Raw genomic sequence first — 20,402 nt, 5'->3', positions numbered from 1 at the left:
CAGTGTGTCTTGTTTTCCCAAAGTGTTTATGAGTGAGTGAGTGAGTGAGTGAGTGTGTGAGTGTGTGTGTGTGTGTGTGTGTGTAGAATGTTTAGGGCCAGTCGAATGTATTTCTTCAGCATTCATGTGATGTCTGTAGGTGTTTCGGAGTTACTGGAACATACTTGCATCACATTTGACATGCATTTACAGTTACGTTACGGGGTATGTGTGTGTACATTTTGAGAGAGAGAGACACATTACATACATTACGGTGTGTGTGTGTCAATTGCTGCAATGCTAAGGAATGCCAAGACAGACCCACCCAACAGTATACAGACAGACAGAAAGAATAAGCAGGAGAGAGTGATGATTGGTAGACGAGTGTGTGTGTGTGTGTGTGTGTTCACATTCTTTGTTCACACAGTTTTTACCTTCCTCAATGGAAAGCTTTGTGTGTATCACACACACAAACACACACATGCAGAGGCTGATTTACTTATTTCCTGATAAATAACTGTGTCTGTGTTTGTTCAGTTGCGTGCATAAGTGTATTGTTGAATACTAGGTATGAGACGATGTGGTTATCTCAGGATTCTGTTCGATATACGATATGAGGTTCACTGTTCGATATAATTTTATTTTCTGAAAAACTGTTTGAGCAAAATGCTCATTATAATTTCTCATCAAAATAAAGTTCTTTAAAACACAATATAAATGCTCAAAGTTTAAATAATAAGAGTTGCTCTATAAGAAAAGAATACGAATAAATAAGCTTTAAAATATGTCTTGAGTCTGATCAGGTGCAGAACAAGCAATAGAACTGAACAAAACCTGTTCTGAAAAAGGTATGTGAAAGTGTATATTTATATTTTAATCATTTGTTTGTCATCATTATTATAATTAAAATTTAACTTTGTAAGAATACAGAAATTCTACATTATATGAATTAATATTATATCATGAAATTGTATAAATAATAATGATATGAGCTATCACTATTTGAAATAATGTGTACAATTTAAAGTAAAAGCATTGAGATTCATTTGTATAAGAAACGCTAAAAAGGTTACTGTCACTTTAAGAGTTCAACGAGTGGCTCACGGTGTTCCAGTAGGGGTAAAATTGATAGAGAGATTATGATGTTTGACGTGTAATTTCATTTATGATCACATGGACAGAAAACAATGTTGCAAATGTCAAAATATCGAGTTTTGCCACGATATGGTTCGTCATCTTTTTGGTTCGCTGTATATCGAAATTCGATATATTGTCACATCCGTACTTTATACTGTGTTGTGTGTTTTGTGTATTGTAACTTTGCGATCAAATATTCAAGATTAATGGAAGAAAGGTTTAAGAATCAGTAATCGGTAGTCCATACTGATTAATGAGTGGTGGTGGCGTAGTGGTGATGGCGTAGTGGGCTAAAGCACATAACTGGTAATCAGATCCCCACAGTCACCACCATTGTGTCCTTGAGCAAGGCACTTAACTCCAGGTTGCTCTGGGGGGATTGTCCCTGTAATAAGTGCACTGTAAGTCGCTTTGGATAAAAGCGTCTGCCAAATGCATAAATGTAAATGTAATCACTGATGATGTGATTACTGGGGGAGATGTGTCCCCATCCAGGTTTGTGTGTTTACTCAACTTTCGGCACTTTCATGTCCCAGCGGTTTCATTTCCTTAAAAATGAACAGATTTCTACTATTTTCTTTCTGTTATTTAAAGGTCTCGTTAAAATTGACTTGTAAACTTTTCACCAGGTCTTCATAATTTATTTTTGGTACTTTTCAAATGTCTTTTATGTCTAGATTTGACTGTTTTAGTCTTCAGACCCAGACTTTCAATATTAAACTATGAAAATACATTATATATCAGTTTTACCGATTAATCGGTGCCAATAGTTCCTTTTTGAAGCTATCGATTATCGGCAAAATTATATGCCCCTCTTTAAATGTCTTTAACGGTCTTAAAAATATCTTTAACTGTCTTTACAGTCTTTATCTGTATTGAAACCCCTCTTTAACTGTCTTGAACAGTTTTAATCTATCTGTAACCTTCTTAACCCAATTTGAACCATCTTAAACCATCTTGAACCATCTTTAACTGTCTTAAAAACATCTTTAACTGTCTTGAACAGTTTTAATCTATCTGTAACCTTCTTAACCCAATTTGAACCATCTTGAACCATCTTGAACCATCTTGAACCATCTTAAACCGTCTTAAACTGTCTTTAACTCTCTTAAAAACGTCTTTAAATGTCTTGAACAGTTTTAATCTATCTGTAACCTTCTTAAACCAATTTGAACTGTCTTAAACCGTCTTAAACTGTCTTAAAAACTTTGTTAACTGTCTTGAATAGTTTTAATCTATCTGTAACCTTAAACCATCTTAAACCACCTCAAACTGTCTTTAACTGTCTTAAACCATCTTAAAACATCTTAAACTGTCTTAAAAACGCCTTTTAAATGTCTTGAACAGTTTTAATCTATCTGTAACCTTCTTAAACCAATTTGAACTGTCTTAAACCATCTTAAACTGTCTTAAACCATTTTAAACGGTCTTAAACTGTCTTTAACTGTCTTAAAAACTTTAACTGTCTTGAATAGTTTTAATCTATCTGTAACCTTCTTAACCCAATTTGAACCATCTTTAACTGTGCTAAAAACCCTATTTAACTGTCTTTATTTGTATTTGCAAAACTATGTGCTTGTCTTAAACTGTCTTAACCTTTGTAACATTCTATAAACCGATTTTAAAAACCATCGGCCGATTAATCGGTTATCAGCCTTTTCCATATCCTGAGTTATCGTATTGGTAAAATCCACTATTGGTCAACATCTAATTTCCAGCACACCAAACAATTTTGTCCCTTATAAAGTCTTTTCAAAAGTTAGTGAACCTGTTAACCAAGTGGACAAAAGTGTCAGTGAAGAGCATGAAATATGAGACAAAACAAAGAAAAATCAAGAGAAATATCACTTTTTATTGGCTGTCATTTCCAATCAATCTGTAATTTTGCCAGATTATGCAAAAAGTGTGAAAGTATGATTTAATTGTGTGTATTTAGGATACATCAAATGTTAGCTATGATATTAGCTTTAGCCATTTTATTTAAAAACGGTTAAAAATGTCATTTCCAGCACTGAATTCTATTAAACACAATACAGAATTTGAGATGTGCTGGAAATGAATGACATAAATCTCCTGTGATGTATGAACACACACTGTTGGGCATTGTTAGTAGACTAATTAAATCAACTAGTGAGAGTCTGAACAAATGTTTTAACCAGACTTTACTTTCTAAAAGTCCAAAGTGCCTGAAGTTGAAGAGACACTCATATATATATATATATGTCAGTATACTGTCATGTGGTTTTGTGTGTGGAATTTCTCTCTAATCTTCCATTTTCTGTCTGACACACATTTCTACTTTATTTTCTTCAGTGTTTGTATGTCGGTTCATTGTGTAAATACTCAGCTTTACTGCCCAACAAAGCTAAAACACAGTAACTACAGCGAACTACATATACATTTGTATATATCTGAATATTTTGCAATTAAATTAAAATATATAGTTTCTATTCTTATAATCAACTTTAAAGGTGCACTCAGTAATTTGTTCCTCATTAAAAAAGTTTAACTCCTAAAGATGTGAATTGTAATTTTGCCTTATATGTAGGAAATCATGATCACTCACATTAAAATGAAGACTCCAGTCATATCAATAACCTTATAAAAGCTGTTTTATTCTACACTGTGAGGGTCCGCACATGGGGGCTGCCATGTTAGAATCACATGACCAGCCGAATACTACTCGATTAATCTCAGTAACTGTCCTGTTATTTCAAGAATTTCAGAGATGTGTGCAAACAGGAGAAATATCACTAAACAAACACCTTGGCAGAACAAAAACGTGAATGCATTTCATTGTCAATTTTAGGCGAACTAATAGAAGCCTATTTGGCCAGTAAGTATTGTCTGCTGAATGAACAAAACTAGTTGTGTGTCACACATTGACACAAACACACACTTCACTGATTAGTCACTGATAATCTAGTGTTTGAGCTGTCAACCGAAACCAGGTTGTGAGAAATGGCAGAGAATTGCATAAAAGGTTCAGAAAACAATTGTAATCCTTTAAGACACAGTACAAAGTCTTAATATTTACTATAATTATCTGTCACTGTAGTTACAGGTGTTACTCAAGACTATTGTGAGTAAAAGTGGATAACATTTCCTGTTCACACAGACAGAATTGGATCATTTAAGAGTAATTATGGTTGTCAATCACACACACACTCTCATTGTCTGGTGTGGGTGTATTCTGACTTGTGGTTTTATAGCACTTTTAACAGATGCACAGACCGTTAAACGGATGCACACAATCCAGATCTGATGTGATCCATCTGTGTGTGTGTGTGTGTGTGTGTGTTGATATGAGGTGGGTTGTCTGCAGCACAGTCGGGGGGATTCAGAGAAGAAACAATCATACAGGAAAGAGAGAGAGAGAGAGATTGATTTCAGCAGCGGCCAATCGCATGCTTGGCAACTGTAGTCCTCCCGAGGCAGATCGATTGATTTATTGGTTCCAGCAACGCGTGCACAGCGATTCTGCGTCTGACTGGAGTGTGGAGGGCTCGGAACAAGCGGCACTCGTGAAAATTCTCATTTAAAAAACAAACTGACGGGGATGTTGTTCGTTTACTTTGGCATCGGCATGTGAGTCTACCTTGATCATCAAGGAGAGAAAGGGGCGGAAAAACTAATAATGTGTCAAAGTTACTGATGTTTATACACATTAAGGGACCTTCACGTGACTCATGTCAGCACTGACAAATACATTCGGTCTATGAAGTGACGGCACTTTACACCAAAGTGTTCTTCACACACGTTTTTGCCTCACAAATGATGTCTTTGAGAGTTCAAAGCAATAACAAATATTTAAAAACTGTCCAACTTTATGAAGACTGTGTCATGATTTTTTAAATTAAATATTACCTTATTGTTTCTGATTATCCAGAGACCCCAGTTATTGAATACTGTAATTACATTCAACAAGAAAACACTAAGACCTTAACATAAACGAGTCTTCTCATTACTAAGCCTCATTATTATTAGGCTATTAATGTTGTCTTTTTTAATTACTGTAGAAAAATGATTGATCTGCTTTGGTCTTATAATGCTTAAATATTCAATAGATTTGTAGACATGCAGATTTTAATAAAGTAAAATGTAATGATGTTATTGAAACGCTTTATTATTATTCTTAGACTATTATTCTTCTCTTCTTCACTCACAGCACTCATTTTGACTCTTAGTGGCATCTCTAGAAGTGGTCACTGACTAATCAGTAAACGCAACTGAATATATTTGTTAAACAGAAGCAAGCCACACCAAAATATTAGTTCTAACTAAATAGTTAGTTCTGCACAATTGTGCAGTCAATTTGTAATACTTGAATCAATAAAATAGCTGGAAGTGGTGCTTTTAGCTTCAAAAAATATCCCCGGAAAACATGTTTGTGTACCAGTGATTGTCTCACCTTTTTTGCCCCTCATGAGTTTGCATCCCTGATTTTAAAAACATTCGATGATCAGGGCCGATTGTTTTCTGTCAAAAGGTGGACAGAAAATCACATCAGACAATTAGCCTACAAGCTGTGTATGAAAGAAAATGTATTTTGTGTGGAATTATAGTTTTGATTTGTAAGAATTTCTCAAGGTGGATCTACTGTTAAAACTTTTAACACATCTCATTTTATTACTCACCTCAAAACTTGACACAACACTGAATGAGTTTGTTAAAGCTAAAAATCATTCAGAATTCAGTTAATGTGAGTTAATAATGTAATTTTATTTCAGTGTTTTGTTTATAATGGAGAACACAACGCTGAAACATGGAAGTGAGTGCGTGAGTGAGTGTGTGCGTGCGTGCGTGAGAGTGCGTGCGTGCGTGAGTGCGTGCGTGAGTGCGTGCGTGCGTGCGAGTGCGTGCGAGTGCGTGCGTGCGTGCGTGCGCGTGCGTGCGAGTGCGTGCGTGCGAGTGCGTGCGTGCGAGTGCGTGCGTGCGAGTCAGTGAGTGCGTGTGTCAGTGAGTGCGTGTGTCAGTGAGTGTGTGAGTGAGTGTGTGAGTGAGTGTGTGAGTATGGGTGCGTGTGTGAGTATGGGTGCGTGCGTGCGTGAGTGTAGGTGCGTGCGTGCGTGAGTGTGGGTGCGTGCGTGCGTGAGTGTGGGTGCGTGCGTGAGTGTGGGTGCGTGCGTGAGTGTGAGTGCGTGCGTGAGTGCGTGCGTGCGTGAGTATGAGCGAGCGAGTGTGAGCGAGTGTGAGTATGGGCGCGTGAGTATGGGCGCGTGAGTATGGGCGCGTGAGTATGGGCGCGTGCGTGTGAGTATGAGCGTGTGCGTGAGTGAGTATGGGTGCGTGAGTGAGTATGGGTGCGTGAGTGCGTGCGTGTGTCAGTGAATGTGTGAGTATGAGCGAGCGAGTGTGTGTGAGTATGAGCGAGCGAGTGTGTGTGAGTATGAGCGAGCGAGTGTGTGTGAGTATGAGCGAGCGAGTGTGTGTGAGTATGAGTGAGTGTGTGTGTGTGAGTATGAGCGAGCGAGTGTGTGTGAGTATGAGCGAGTGTGTGTGTGTGTGAGTATGAGTGTGTGAGTGTGTGAGTATGAGTGTGTGAGTGTGTGAGTATGAGTGTGTGAGTGTGTGAGTATGAGTGTGTGAGTGTGTGAGTATGAGTGTGTGTGTGAGTATGAGTGTGTGAGTGAGTGTGTGTGTGTTGCTGTGATTGTGGAGGTTGAAGTTTCAGCTGCCAAAACAACCCATCTAAACACAATCTCTCTCTAGTCTCCTCCTTTCCTCAACATGATTTCTCTGTCTGTTTTCATCCTGTGGTCAGTTCTGTTTGAGCAGCTGTTTGTCAGCTGTGGAGTTCACAAATTTCCAGTGAGCTGAACATCACACACTCGCTCTCTCCATACATTTGATCAAATCTCAACGTCGCATCACATCATCATGTTCTGTCAACACCTGATCTAATTTGTGTTTGAGTTATAAGGTGTTAGAATGCTTGTAGTCTGACTTTTGACAATGAGCAAGAAGTCTGGTCCATATTACATCTTATCCTGACCAAAAACTGCCCACTGACACGGAAAGTGACCAACCACATTTCTGTTTTTATGTGCCATTTAAAGGCAGGTTTATCTAGGGGGGCCTGGGTAGCTCAGTGGTGAAGACGCTGGCTACCACCCGTGGAGTTCGCATCCCAGGGCGTGCTGAGTGACTCCAGTCAGGTCTCCTAAGCAACCAAATTGGCCCGGTTGCTAGGGAGGGTAGAGTCACATGGGGTAACCTCCTCGTGGTCGCTATAATGTGTTTAGTTCTCTGTGGGGCGCGTGGTGAGTTGAGTGTGGATGCTGCAGTGGATGGTGTGAAGCCTCCATACGCTCTATGTCTCCGTGGCAACACGCTCAACAAGCCACGTGATAAGATGTGTGGGTTGACGGTTTCAGACACAGAGGCAGCTGGGATTCGTCCTCCGCCACCCAGATTGAGGCGAATCACTACGCGACCACGAGGACTTAGAGCGCATTGGGAACTGGTGCTAGTGAATAAATAATTAGCACATATAGGTTTTATTGTTATTATTATTTATTACTTTTTTTTATTATTTACTGCTACAATTTGTAGTAGTTCTTTGTATGAGACTTATTTCATAAAATGATATACACTATATTGCCAAAAGTATTCGCTCACCCATCCAAATAATTGAATTCAGGTGTTCCAATCACTTCCATGGCCACAGGTGTATAAAATGAAGCACCTAGGCATGCAGACTGCTTCTACAAACATTTGTGAAAGAATGGGCCGCTCTCAGGAGCTCAGTGAATTACAGCGTGGTACTGTGATAGGATGCCACCTGTGCAACAAGTCCAGTCGTGAAATGTCCTCACTACTAAATATTCCACAGTCAACTGTCAGTGGTATTATAACAAAGTGGAAGCGATTGGGAATGACAGCAACTCAGTCACGAAGTGGTAGGCCACATAAAATGACAGAGCGGGGTCAGCGGATGCTGAGGCGCATAATGCACAGAGGTCGCCAACTTTCTGCAGAGTCAATCGCTACAGACCTCCAAAGTTCATGTGGCCTTCAGATTAGCTCAAGAACAGTGCGTAGAGAGCTTCATGGAATGGGTTTCCATGGCCGAGCAGCTGCATCCAAGCCATACATCACCAAGTGCAATGCAAAGCATCGGATGCAGTGGTGTAAAGCACGCCGCCACTGGACTCTAGAGCAGTGGAGACGCGTTCTCTGGAGTGATGAATCACGCTTCTCCATCTGGCAATCTGATGGACGAGTCTGGGTTTGGCGGTTGCCAGGAGAACGGTACTTGTCTGACTGCTTTGTGCCAACTGTGAAGTTTGGTGGAGGGGGGATTATGGTGTGGGGTTGTTTTTCAGGAGCTGGGCTTGGCCCCTTAGTTCCAGTGAAAGGAACTCTGAATGCTTCAGCATACCAAGAGATTTTGGACAATTCCATGCTCCCAACTTTGTGGGAACAGTTCGGGGATGGCCCCTTCCTGTTCTAACATGACTGCGCACCAGTGCACAAAGCAAGGTCCATAAAGACATGGATGAGCGAGTTTGGTATGGAAGAACTTGACTGGCCTGCACAGAGTCCTGACCTCAACCCGATAGAGCACCTTTGGGATGAATTAGAGCGAAGACTGCGAGCCAGGCCTTCTCGTCCAACATCAGTGTCTGACCTCACAAATGCGCTTCAGGAAGAATGGTCAAAAATTCCCATAAACACACTCCTAAACCTTGTGGAAAGTCTTCCCAGAAGAGTTGAAGCTGTTATAGCTGCAAAGGGTGGGCTGACGTCATATTAAACCCTATGGATTAAGAATGGGATGTCACTTAAGTTCATATGCGTCTAAAGGCAGATGAGCGAATACTTTTGGCAATATAGTGTATTTTATTACTATAAATGTTCATCACAATATAAATCAAGGTGCTGCTATGTTATTAAAAACAATAATACTTTGAATTATTTAATCATTGAAGGTCAACCAAGTCAAAAACGTCGCAGTTTAAGCTTGTTCTCTGGAAATCCAGAAACTAGATGCTCACAGACTTTGAGGGAAAACAGAATAATATTTTGTGTTTTTATTGATCACATCAGTTTCTTCCACTCCCCTTTTTGCGGGCAGGTTGTAACGCGCAACTCTTGAATTTGATACAAGACACGTCCACAGCAGAACACTAAAAATTGAACACATCCCATTAAACATTCACAGTGCTGTGGAAAAAGTAAGTGAACCCTTGGATTTAATAACTGGTCGATCCTCCTTTGGCAGCAATAACCTCAACCAAGTGTTTCCGGTATCTGTGGATTAGACCTGCACAACGTTCAGAAGGAACGTTCCTTCTTCCTTACAGAACTGCTTCAGCTCAGACATATTCTTAGGATGTCTGATGTCTCTCTTGAGGTCATTCCACAGCATCTCTATTGGGTTAAGGTCTGGACTCTGACTGGGACACTCCAAAAGGTGGATTTTATTTTTTTGAAGACATTCTGTAGTGGATTTACTTCGATGTTTAGGGTCATTGTCCTTCTGCATCACTCCAACTTCTACTGAGCTTCAGCTTGCACACAGCCACCCTGTCATTATCCTGTAGGATATCTTGAGAAATTTGGGAAATAATTTTTTCCCTTGATGATGGCAAGCGGTCCAGGCCCCGAAGCAGCAAAGCAGCCCCAAATCATGATGCTCCCTCCGCTGTACTTCACCGTTGGGATGATGTTTTCATGTTGGTATGCAGTGTCCTTTTTATGTCATACGGACTGCTGCATGTTCTTCCCAAACAATTCAACCTTAGTTTCATCAGTCCACAAAACATTTCCCAGTAGTGTTGTGGAGTGTCACGGTGGTCTTTGGCAAACTTCAGGCGTGCAGCAATGTTTTTGTTGGAAAGCAGCGGCTTCCTTCGTGACGTCCTGCCATGAACACCATACCTGTTTAATGTTTTCTGTATAGTAGACTCATGAACAGAGATGTTAACCAGTTCCAGTGATTCCTTCAAGTCTTTATCTGTCACTCTAGGGTTCGTTTTTACCTCATTGATCATTCTGCGGTGTGCCCTTTGAGTCAACTTGGCTGGACGGCCACTTCTAGTGAGAGTACCTATAGTACTAAATCATCTCCATTTATAGACAGTTTGTCTAACTGTGGACCGATGAATATCTAAACTCTTCCAGATAACTTTGTAACCCTTTCCAGCTTTATGCAAAGCAACAATTCTTGATTGTAACTCTTTTTTGCAAGGCGTGGTCCACGTCAGCAGATTAATAGCAGACTCAAAATGTTTGAGTGCTTTTTATAAGACATAGTAGCTCTAACACACACCTCCAATCTCGTTTCATTAATTGGATGCCAGGTTTGCCAACTCCTGACTCTAATTAGCTTTTGCTGGCATCATTAGCCTAGGGGTTCACATACTTTTTACAACCTACACTGTGAATGTTTGAATGATGTATTCAATATGTACAAGAACAATGCAATAATTGTGTGTTATTAGTTAAAACAGATTGTGTTTGTTCATTATTGTAACTTAGATGAAGTTCAAACCAGATTTTAAGACAAATGTAAACATAAAAATGTAATTCCAAAGGGTTCACATACTTTTTCTTGCCACTGTATGTGCAAATTTTTCAACACATTTTTTTTAATCGCAAATGTGAACAACACTGTTGCACTGTACAGCCCTGCGTCTGAGATCATCAGAATGATGTCAGTAATTATGTTCCACACACCGCACATATGTGCCACACATGTTCACATTCACAGATATAAATTCTTGTGATCTGATATTACTAGTTAATGATGGTTTGATGTGTTGTCCCTCTCTCTGTAGGCGTTGTGTATTAACGTTCAGTCCAGCGATGTGTGCGAGACGTTGGCATTGGTTTTCTGTGGTGCTGATTTGAACTGTGACACGGGCGACCCTAATCTGCCCTCGCCGATCGCCCTGGCGCAACATCACGGTCAGAAACTGCAGGTGGAGTTTCTCACCCAGAACCGCAACACAGGTGTGTTCCACAGAGACCGTTATTATGACAACTGTTGCCATGCACCGCATATCAATTTCATCTTGTCACCATTGCCCTTTTGACCTACAGAGCTCCCAAATTCAGAGCTGAAGGTTGCCATAGATACAATGCACTACATGGCCCCGCCCTCCATCACGCATAATGGTTTCCTTTTTAAGACCGCCTCCATGGCTCGACCAATCACAGAGAAGAAGGGCAAAGAAGGTGAGCATCAAAGCTGAACCTTTCGTGCTGGAAAAGTTCATGCATTCAAACTAGATCATAAAATGATCTCCCTGTCCTTATTGGGCGAAAGACACATTAGTTCAGCGACATAAAGCAACTGTCGAAGCTGTCACTACCTCTCAACTTTAATTGATCTGTTTTTTTTATTATATTTGATTGTTTGTTTGATGAATGTCTCTCTCTGTCAGAGTTCAGTCGGCGCTGGTGTGTTCTGAACGACGGTCATTTTAGCTACTATGAAAGTGATAAAAACGCGACACCAAACGGCGGACTGAAGATGAAAGAGATCGTGTGTCTCGCCGTCAACCCCGCTGAGACTCATGGGTAATCTCACACGTTTCCATTGGCCCTGGAGGGATATAAGTGATTTAAAGAATCTGACGAAAACATGTCCGGGTCACATTGACCCAAAAAAACAAACATTTTATTTCACAAAGACATTAAGATTGTTTTTATTTATTTATTTATTTTTGCATAATGACATCACTTTCATGATAATTAAGCACATTTTCATATTGTGGAAAAACATCTCGGTAACACTTTCTCTGAAGCCCATATTTATATTGTATTATATGGGCATTATACTGCATTCATAATGTCTCTTAATGCACCTTATAATAAGTTAACTTATCATGAACAGTTATAACTACAGTTATAATACATTATAAGTCTTCCCCTATTCATAGTTATACTTTATAATTGCATTATAACACAAGCAACATCCAATATACAAGTGTATTTCATAATATCTCAAAATATACATTAAATGTGTGTTATTTTGTATTTTGTGCATGTGTAATGTTTATAACGTCCAGCATGACGTTTAATGTCTTATAACTACTTATAGATGTTTATAAGAAGAGATTGCTTTTGTCACTTAAAGCACCTATTATAAACAGTATATTACAAATATACATAATCCATTATAACTTCTGCAGATAAAATTGGATGTTGCTTGTGTTATAATGCGTTATACTCTTAAGGTATAACAATGAATAGGTAATTAGTATAATGTATTATAATTGTGTTTATAATTGTTTATGAGAAGTTATAACGTATAAGGTGTATTATGAGACATTACTAATGCATTATAATGCCTTTACAATGGATTATAAATATAGGCTTCATAGAAAGTGTTACCAAAATCTCTTCTATTATATTACAACACACCCCACGTACAATTATTTGCTGTATTGGCCTTAAAGACAATTTAACAAAATAAATTAATGCAGCCAGACATTTTAATTTTTAGTTGTTCTGTAAATTTGTGATTCTCATTAGATTCTCATTACTGCAATAAAATGATGATTGTTATTATATCTATATCTATATATCTATCTATATCTATATCTATATCTATATATATATATATATATATATATATATATATATTGTCCACATTACAGTAATGAGACTTTGGGAATTAAATGTCATACATGTCATGAAAATACTGTCACAATAAAAAAAAAATCTTATTTGTCCTAAAATGCTAAATATAATTTCTTATTTTAACTTTTTATTTTTGGGGTAAAATATGATCCAGGTTTATGAAATTTACCCCTTGTTTTTTGTGGGGACTAGTAAATCCTTTCTTCATTTCTTGTTGTTTGTTTGTTTGTTTGTTTCTGTCAGGTATGATCACACATTTGTATTGTACACTGACACTGAGCGCTTGTATCTGTTCGGCACTGATAATCCAGAAACCACGCGTGAGTGGGTCAAATCCATCGCTAAGGTAACCACACACTGTTCTGTCCTGGGTCGACGGTCTCGGGTTTGAAACGGCATCTTAATAAAATGACGTATCTTTCTGTGTCTGTATTTTACAGTCATTTATTCCAGTCGGAGCGGAGGATCTGTTACTAAAAGACTTTGAGCGCATCGGCCGACTGCGTTATAAAGATGGTCTGAATCTTGAGACCTCCAGACTGGCCTGGTTCTGTCTAGTGGGGTCGAATTTGCACATCCGCCTGAATGAACATCCCAGAGATGAGACCGTCGACCTGCAGAAACTCCTGGAGCTCTGTGAGTCACACAGAATATTGGACATTTTTATCTTTTATCACGTAATTATAACATATGGAAATCATATACCACATTGAAAACAAAAATTGCTTTGGTTTGTCATATTTATATAATGAAATAATCCAAATTATTTGATTCATTCATCATTTTGAGAAAAAGTCATGTGTATGAAAGCCCATTTCTACCACATGAAAAAAAAAGTGCTTTAGCAAGTAATAATTTTGAGATAGTAAGTCTTATGTATGAGATTAATAGTAATCGTTATTAGATTCAAACCTGATGAGATTAAAAGCAATAATTAGGAGATGGAAATTCATAATTAAGTGAAGTCATAATTATGAGATAAAAAGTCAAATATGAGATATTAAGTCATAATTATGAGATAAAAAGTCAAATATGAGATATTAAGTCATAATTATGAGATAAAAAGTCAATTATGAGATATTAAGTCATAATTGAGATAAAAAGTCAAATATGAGATATTAAGTCATAATTGAGATAAAAGTCAAATATGAGATATTAAGTCATAATTGAGATAAAAGTCAATTATGAGATATTAAGTCATAATTGAGATAAAAGTCAAATATGAGATATTAAGTCATAATTGAGATAAAAAGTCAAATATGAGATATTAAGTCATAATTGAGATAAAAAGTAAATTATGAGATATTAAGTCATAATTGAGATAAAAGTCAAATATGAGATATTAAGTCATAATTGAGATGAAAAGTCAAATATGAGATATTAAGTCATAATTGAGATAAAAAGTCAATTATGAGATATTAAGTCATAATTGAGATAAAAAGTCAAATATGAGATATTAAGTCATAATTGAGATAAAAGTCAAATATGAGATATTAAGTCATAATTGAGATAAAGAGTCAATTATGAGATATTAAGTCATAATTGAGATAAAAAGTCAAATATGAGATATTAAGTCATAATTGAGATAAAAAGTCAAATATGAGATATTAAGTCATAATTATGAGATAAAAAGTCAAATATGAGATATTAAGTCATAATTGAGATGAAAAGTCAAATATGAGATATTAAGTCATAATTGAGATGAAAAGTCAAATATGAGATTTTAAGTCATAATTGAGATAAAAAGTCAAATATGAGATTTTAAGTCATAATTGAGATAAAAAGTCAAATATGAGATTTTAAGTCATAATTGAGATAAAAAGTCAAATATGAGATATTAAGTCATAATTGAGATAAAAAGTCAAATATGAGATTTTAAGTCATAATTGAGATAAAAAGTCAATTATGAGATATTAAGTCATAATTATGAGATAAAAAGTCAAATATGAGATATTAAGTCATAATTGAGATAAAAAGTCAAATATGAGATTTTAAGTCATAATTGAGATAAAAAGTCAAATATGAGATATTAAGTCATAATTATGAGATAAAAAGTCAAATATGAGATATTAAGTCATAATTGAGATGAAAAGTCAAATATGAGATATTAAGTCATAATTGAGATGAAAAGTCAAATATGAGATTTTAAGTCATAATTGAGATAAAAAGTCAAATATGAGATATTAAGTCATAATTATGAGATAAAAAGTCAATTATGAGATATTAAGTCATAATTATGAGATAAAAAGTCAAATATGAGATATTAAGTCATAATTATGAGATAAAAAGTCAATTATGAGATATTAAGTCATAATTATGAGATAAAAAGTCAATTATGAGATATTAAGTCATAATTATGAGATAAAAGTCAAATATGAGATATTAAGTCATAATTGAGATAAAAAGTCAAATATGAGATATTAAGTCATAATTATGAGATAAAAAGTCAATTATGAGATATTAAGTCATAATTATGAGATAAAAAGTCAATTATGAGATATTAAGTCATAATTGAGATAAAAAGTCAATTATGAGATATTAAGTCATAATTATGAGATAAAAAGTCAAATATGAGATATTAAGTCATAATTGAGATAAAAAGTCAAATATGAGATATTAAGTCATAATTGAGATAAAAGTCAATTATGAGATATTAAGTCATAATTGAGATAAAAGTCAAATATGAGATATTAAGTCATAATTGAGATAAAAAGTCAATTATGAGATATTAAGTCATAATTGAGATAAAAAGTAAATTATGAGATATTAAGTCATAATTGAGATAAAAGTCAAATATGAGATATTAAGTCATAATTGAGATGAAAAGTCAAATATGAGATATTAAGTCATAATTGAGATAAAAGTCAAATATGAGATATTAAGTCATAATTGAGATAAAAAGTCAATTATGAGATATTAAGTCATAATTATGAGATAAAAAGTAAATTATGAGATATTAAGTCATAATTGAGATCAAAAGTCAAATATGAGATATTAAGTCATAATTGAGATAAAAAGTCAATTATGAGATATTAAGTCATAATTGAGATAAAAAGTAAATTATGAGATATTAAGTCATAATTGAGATAAAAGTCAAATATGAGATATTAAGTCATAATTGAGATGAAAAGTCAAATATGAGATATTAAGTCATAATTGAGATAAAAGTCAAATATGAGATATTAAGTCATAATTGAGATAAAAAGTCAAATATGAGATATTAAGTCATAATTGAGATAAAAGTCAAATATGAGATATTAAGTCATAATTGAGATAAAAAGTCAATTATGAGATATTAAGTCATAATTATGAGATAAAAAGTAAATTATGAGATATTAAGTCATAATTATGAGATAAAAGTCAAATATGAGATATTAAGTCATAATTGAGATAAAAGTCAAATATGAGATATTAAGTCATAATTGAGATAAAAGTCAAATATGAGATATTAAGTCATAATTGAGATAAAAGTCAAATATGAGATATTAAGTCATAATTGAGATGAAAAGTCAAATATGAGATATTAAGACATAATTGAGATAAAAGTCAAATATGAGATATTAAGTCATAATTGAGATAAAAAGTCAAATATGAGATATTAAGTCATAATTGAGATGAAAAGTCAAATATGAGATATTAAGTCATAATTGAGATAAAAAGTCAATTATGAGATATTAAGTCATAATTATGAGATAAAAAGTAAATTATGAGATATTAAGTCATAATTATGAGATAAAAGTCAAATATGAGATATTAAGTCATAATTGAGATAAAAGTCAAATATGAGATATTAAGTCATAATTGAGATAAAAGTCAAATATGAGATATTAAGTCATAATTGAGATAAAAAGTCAAATATGAGATATTAAGTCATAATTGAGATGAAAAGTCAAATATGAGATATTAAGTCATAATTGAGATAAAAAGTCAATTATGAGATATTAAGTCATAATTATGAGATAAAAAGTAAATTATGAGATATTAAGTCATAATTATGAGATAAAAGTCAAATATGAGATATTAAGTCATAATTGAGATAAAAGTCAAATATGAGATATTAAGTCATAATTGAGATAAAAGTCAAATATGAGATATTAAGTCATAATTGAGATAAAAAGTAAATTATGAGATATTAAGTCATAATTATGAGATAAAAGTCAAATATGAGATATTAAGTCATAATTGAGATAAAAAGTAAATTATGAGATATTAAGTCATAATTGAGATAAAAAGTCAAATATGAGATATTAAGTCATAATTGAGATGAAAAGTCAAATATGAGATATTAAGTCATAATTGAGATAAAAAGTCAAATATGAGATATTAAGTCATAATTGAGATAAGTCAAATATGAGATATTAAGTCATAATTGAGATAAAAAGTCAAATATGAGATATTAAGTCATAATTGAGATAAGTCAAATATGAGATATTAAGTCATAATTGAGATAAAAGTCAATTATGAGATATTAAGTCATAATTGAGATAAAAAGTCAAATATGAGATATTAAGTCATAATTGAGATAAAAGTCAAATATGAGATATTAAGTCATAATTGAGATAAAAGTCAATTATGAGATATTAAGTCATAATTGAGATAAAAGTCAAATATGAGATATTAAGTCATAATTGAGATAAAAAGTCAATTATGAGATACCATGTCATAATTAAAATGTTAAGTAATAATTATGAAATAGAAAGTAACAATAATGAGATAGAAAGTAAATATTTTGAGATACTAAGTCATAGTTGAGATAAAAAGTCATAATTATTAGATTCAAATTGGATGAGAGAAAAATGCATAATTATGAAGAATAATGCATAATTATAAGAGAAAAATATGAAGTCATAATTATGGGAGAAAATTCCTAAATATGAGATACGAAGTCGTTATTGAGATAAAATGTCATAATTATGAGGTACTTAAAGTGACAAATGTACTTTTTATCTTATAATTAAAAATTTTTCTCATTATCAAATTTTAATATCATAAATATGACTTTGGATTTAATAATGAATAATTTTTATCTCATACATATGACTTAGTGCCTCATAATTATGACTTACTCGGTTCCCGAGTATTTCATGTACGTGGGGTCGTATTTTACCTTGTGTAGTTATGTTGATGGTTTTTTAGGATGAGTTCATGTCACAACCTGTCCTTGTTGATATCGGTCTATTTTGACAGATGAATTTAAACCAAAATATTGTAGAGTTTGATTGGACACTTGATGTCAAGCGACAAAAGATATGGGAAGTGTTTCTCCTTTTAAAGTGTATTTATTGTGCTACACTAACTGTGCACGATTATATGGTTAATTGAATGTTATGAATTGTTTTTCTCGACTGTCCGTGACCCAATCAGAACAGACCTGAGACCCATTTCTGATCAATTGTTTGTGTTTGTTTCTCCAGCGATCCAGCCTGAGAATGAAGTTCTAGTTCTAGTGGAGAGAGGCAGGTGAGCAGCTCGAGTTGAACAGTTTCACACTTTAGTTTGGTTTGTGAGTGACGGTGGTTTTGATGAGCAGGATTATCTCTGCAGGACGCTGTACATCGAGGGTGAGAGGAAGTTGGATTTTCAGGGCTGGGCGACAGCGATCCAGAGAGCAGCAGGGAGTTCAGGAGACACATTGAGTCAACAGCAGCTGACAGAGGCGAATATTCCTGTTATAGTGGAGCGCTGCATTCACTTCACCACACAATACGGTACTGTATTCTATTCTACTCTATTACATGAAATTGTAGCAGGTAACCGCACTTCCGGTTCTTCAGAGCAGCAGTTTACAGTAGTGAAAATGAGCAGTGCTGCGGTTTTATTAATCTGTTAAATATTACATGATGTAATGTGTTTTAATGCATAAAAGTTATTATAAAGGGAAATTTATGGTTTATAGACTTGGTTTCATTTGAACAAGTTAATTACTGCATTTAAATAAATGCAAAGACACATTTTAGAAGTATTACCTAATTTATGCCACGTCCCATTTAGATCTTACACTTTTCCTGTATTTTCAGCTCAATTTGAAATCAGTAGTTTTCTGGGGTGCCAAAAACACCCAGAAGTGCCACTGCTCAGATTTAGTTTGTAAACAGTAATTTCATCTATTGTACTCTGTTTTCTAATTATTTGTTCTCTGTCTGTGTTCTTCTGTGAAAGAAACTCGAACCACATCTTACTTCCTGTCCAAGAAATAACAGAGAATTAAATTCAATTGTGTCTGAGAGAGAAATTAATGTAAATGTCTGACTGCAGACTCAATGTGACCACACACACAAACTAACACACACACAAACTAACACACACTCATATACACACAAACTAACACACACTCATACACACACAAACTAACACACACTCATACACACACAAACTAACACACACACAAACTAACACACACAGACACAAACTAACACACACAAACTAACACACACTCACACAAACTGACACACACAGACACAAACTAACACACACAGACACAAACTAACACACACAAACTAACACACACTCACACAAACTGACACACACAGACACAAACTAACACACACAGACACAAACTAACACACACAGACACAAACTAACACACACAGACACAAACTAACACACACAGACACAAACTAACACACACAAACTAACACACACTCACACAAACTAACACACACTCACACAAACTAACACACACTCACACAAACTAACACACACAGACACAAACTAACACACACAGACACAAACTGACACACACTCACACAAACTGACACACACTCACACAAACTGACACACACAGACACAAACTAACACACACACAAACTAACACACACAGACACAAACTAACACACACAAACTAACACACACTCACACAAACTGACACACACTCACACAAACTAACACACACACACACACAAACACACACACACACAAACTAACACACACAAACTAACACACACACACACACAAACTAACACACACACAAACTAACACACACAGACACAAACTAACACACACTCATACACACACAAACTAACACACACACACACAAACTAACACACACAGACACAAACTAACACACACTCATACACACACAAACTAACACACACACACACAAACTAACACACACACACACAAACTAACACACACAGACACACAAACTAACACACACACAAACTAACACACACTCATACACACACAAACTAACACACACACACACAAACTAACACACACAGACACAAACTAACACACACTCATACACACACAAACTAACACACACACAAACTAACACACACAGACACAAACTAACACACACTCATACACACACAAACTAACACACACACAAACTAACACACACAGACACAAACTAACACACACACACACACACACACACACTCATACACATACAAACTAACACACACAGACACAAACTAACACACACTCATACACACACAAACTAACACACACACAAACTAACACACACAGACACAAACTAACACACACTCATACACACACAAACTAACACACACACAAACTAACACACACAGACACAAACTAACACACACTCATACACACACAAACTAACACACACAGACACAAACTAACACACACTCATACACACACAAACTAACACACACACAAACTAACACACACAGACACACACACACACTCATACACACACAAACTAACACACACAGACACAAACT

At 35.3% G+C, this 20,402-nt stretch overlaps 2 protein-coding genes across 7 annotated transcripts in view; one reads left to right on the top strand and one right to left on the bottom strand.

Annotated features, from left to right (window-relative positions):
- Positions 1–20,402, bottom strand: part of anapc15 (anaphase promoting complex subunit 15) — a 337,271-nt gene that overhangs the window by 257,969 nt on the left and 58,900 nt on the right. The window lies entirely within an intron of this gene.
- Positions 1–20,402, top strand: part of LOC127421811 (arf-GAP with Rho-GAP domain, ANK repeat and PH domain-containing protein 1-like) — a 95,943-nt gene that overhangs the window by 57,207 nt on the left and 18,334 nt on the right. For all 6 annotated transcript variants that reach the window (XM_051664940.1, XM_051664939.1, XM_051664941.1 and 3 more), the window contains 7 exons: positions 10,902–11,076; positions 11,167–11,301; positions 11,511–11,646; positions 12,955–13,057; positions 13,152–13,347; positions 18,126–18,171; positions 18,256–18,419. In XM_051664940.1, coding sequence (XP_051520900.1) covers positions 10,902–11,076; positions 11,167–11,301; positions 11,511–11,646; positions 12,955–13,057; positions 13,152–13,347; positions 18,126–18,171; positions 18,256–18,419 — 955 coding nt within the window. The remainder of the gene's footprint in view (positions 1–10,901; positions 11,077–11,166; positions 11,302–11,510; positions 11,647–12,954; positions 13,058–13,151; positions 13,348–18,125; positions 18,172–18,255; positions 18,420–20,402) is intronic.

The sequence above is a fragment of the Myxocyprinus asiaticus genome, chromosome 31 (genome assembly GCF_019703515.2).
Source record: "Myxocyprinus asiaticus isolate MX2 ecotype Aquarium Trade chromosome 31, UBuf_Myxa_2, whole genome shotgun sequence".
Lineage (NCBI taxonomy): Eukaryota > Metazoa > Chordata > Actinopteri > Cypriniformes > Catostomidae > Myxocyprinus > Myxocyprinus asiaticus.
Note: the sequence above shows the minus strand (reverse complement) of the source record. Positions and strands in the feature narration are given on the sequence as shown.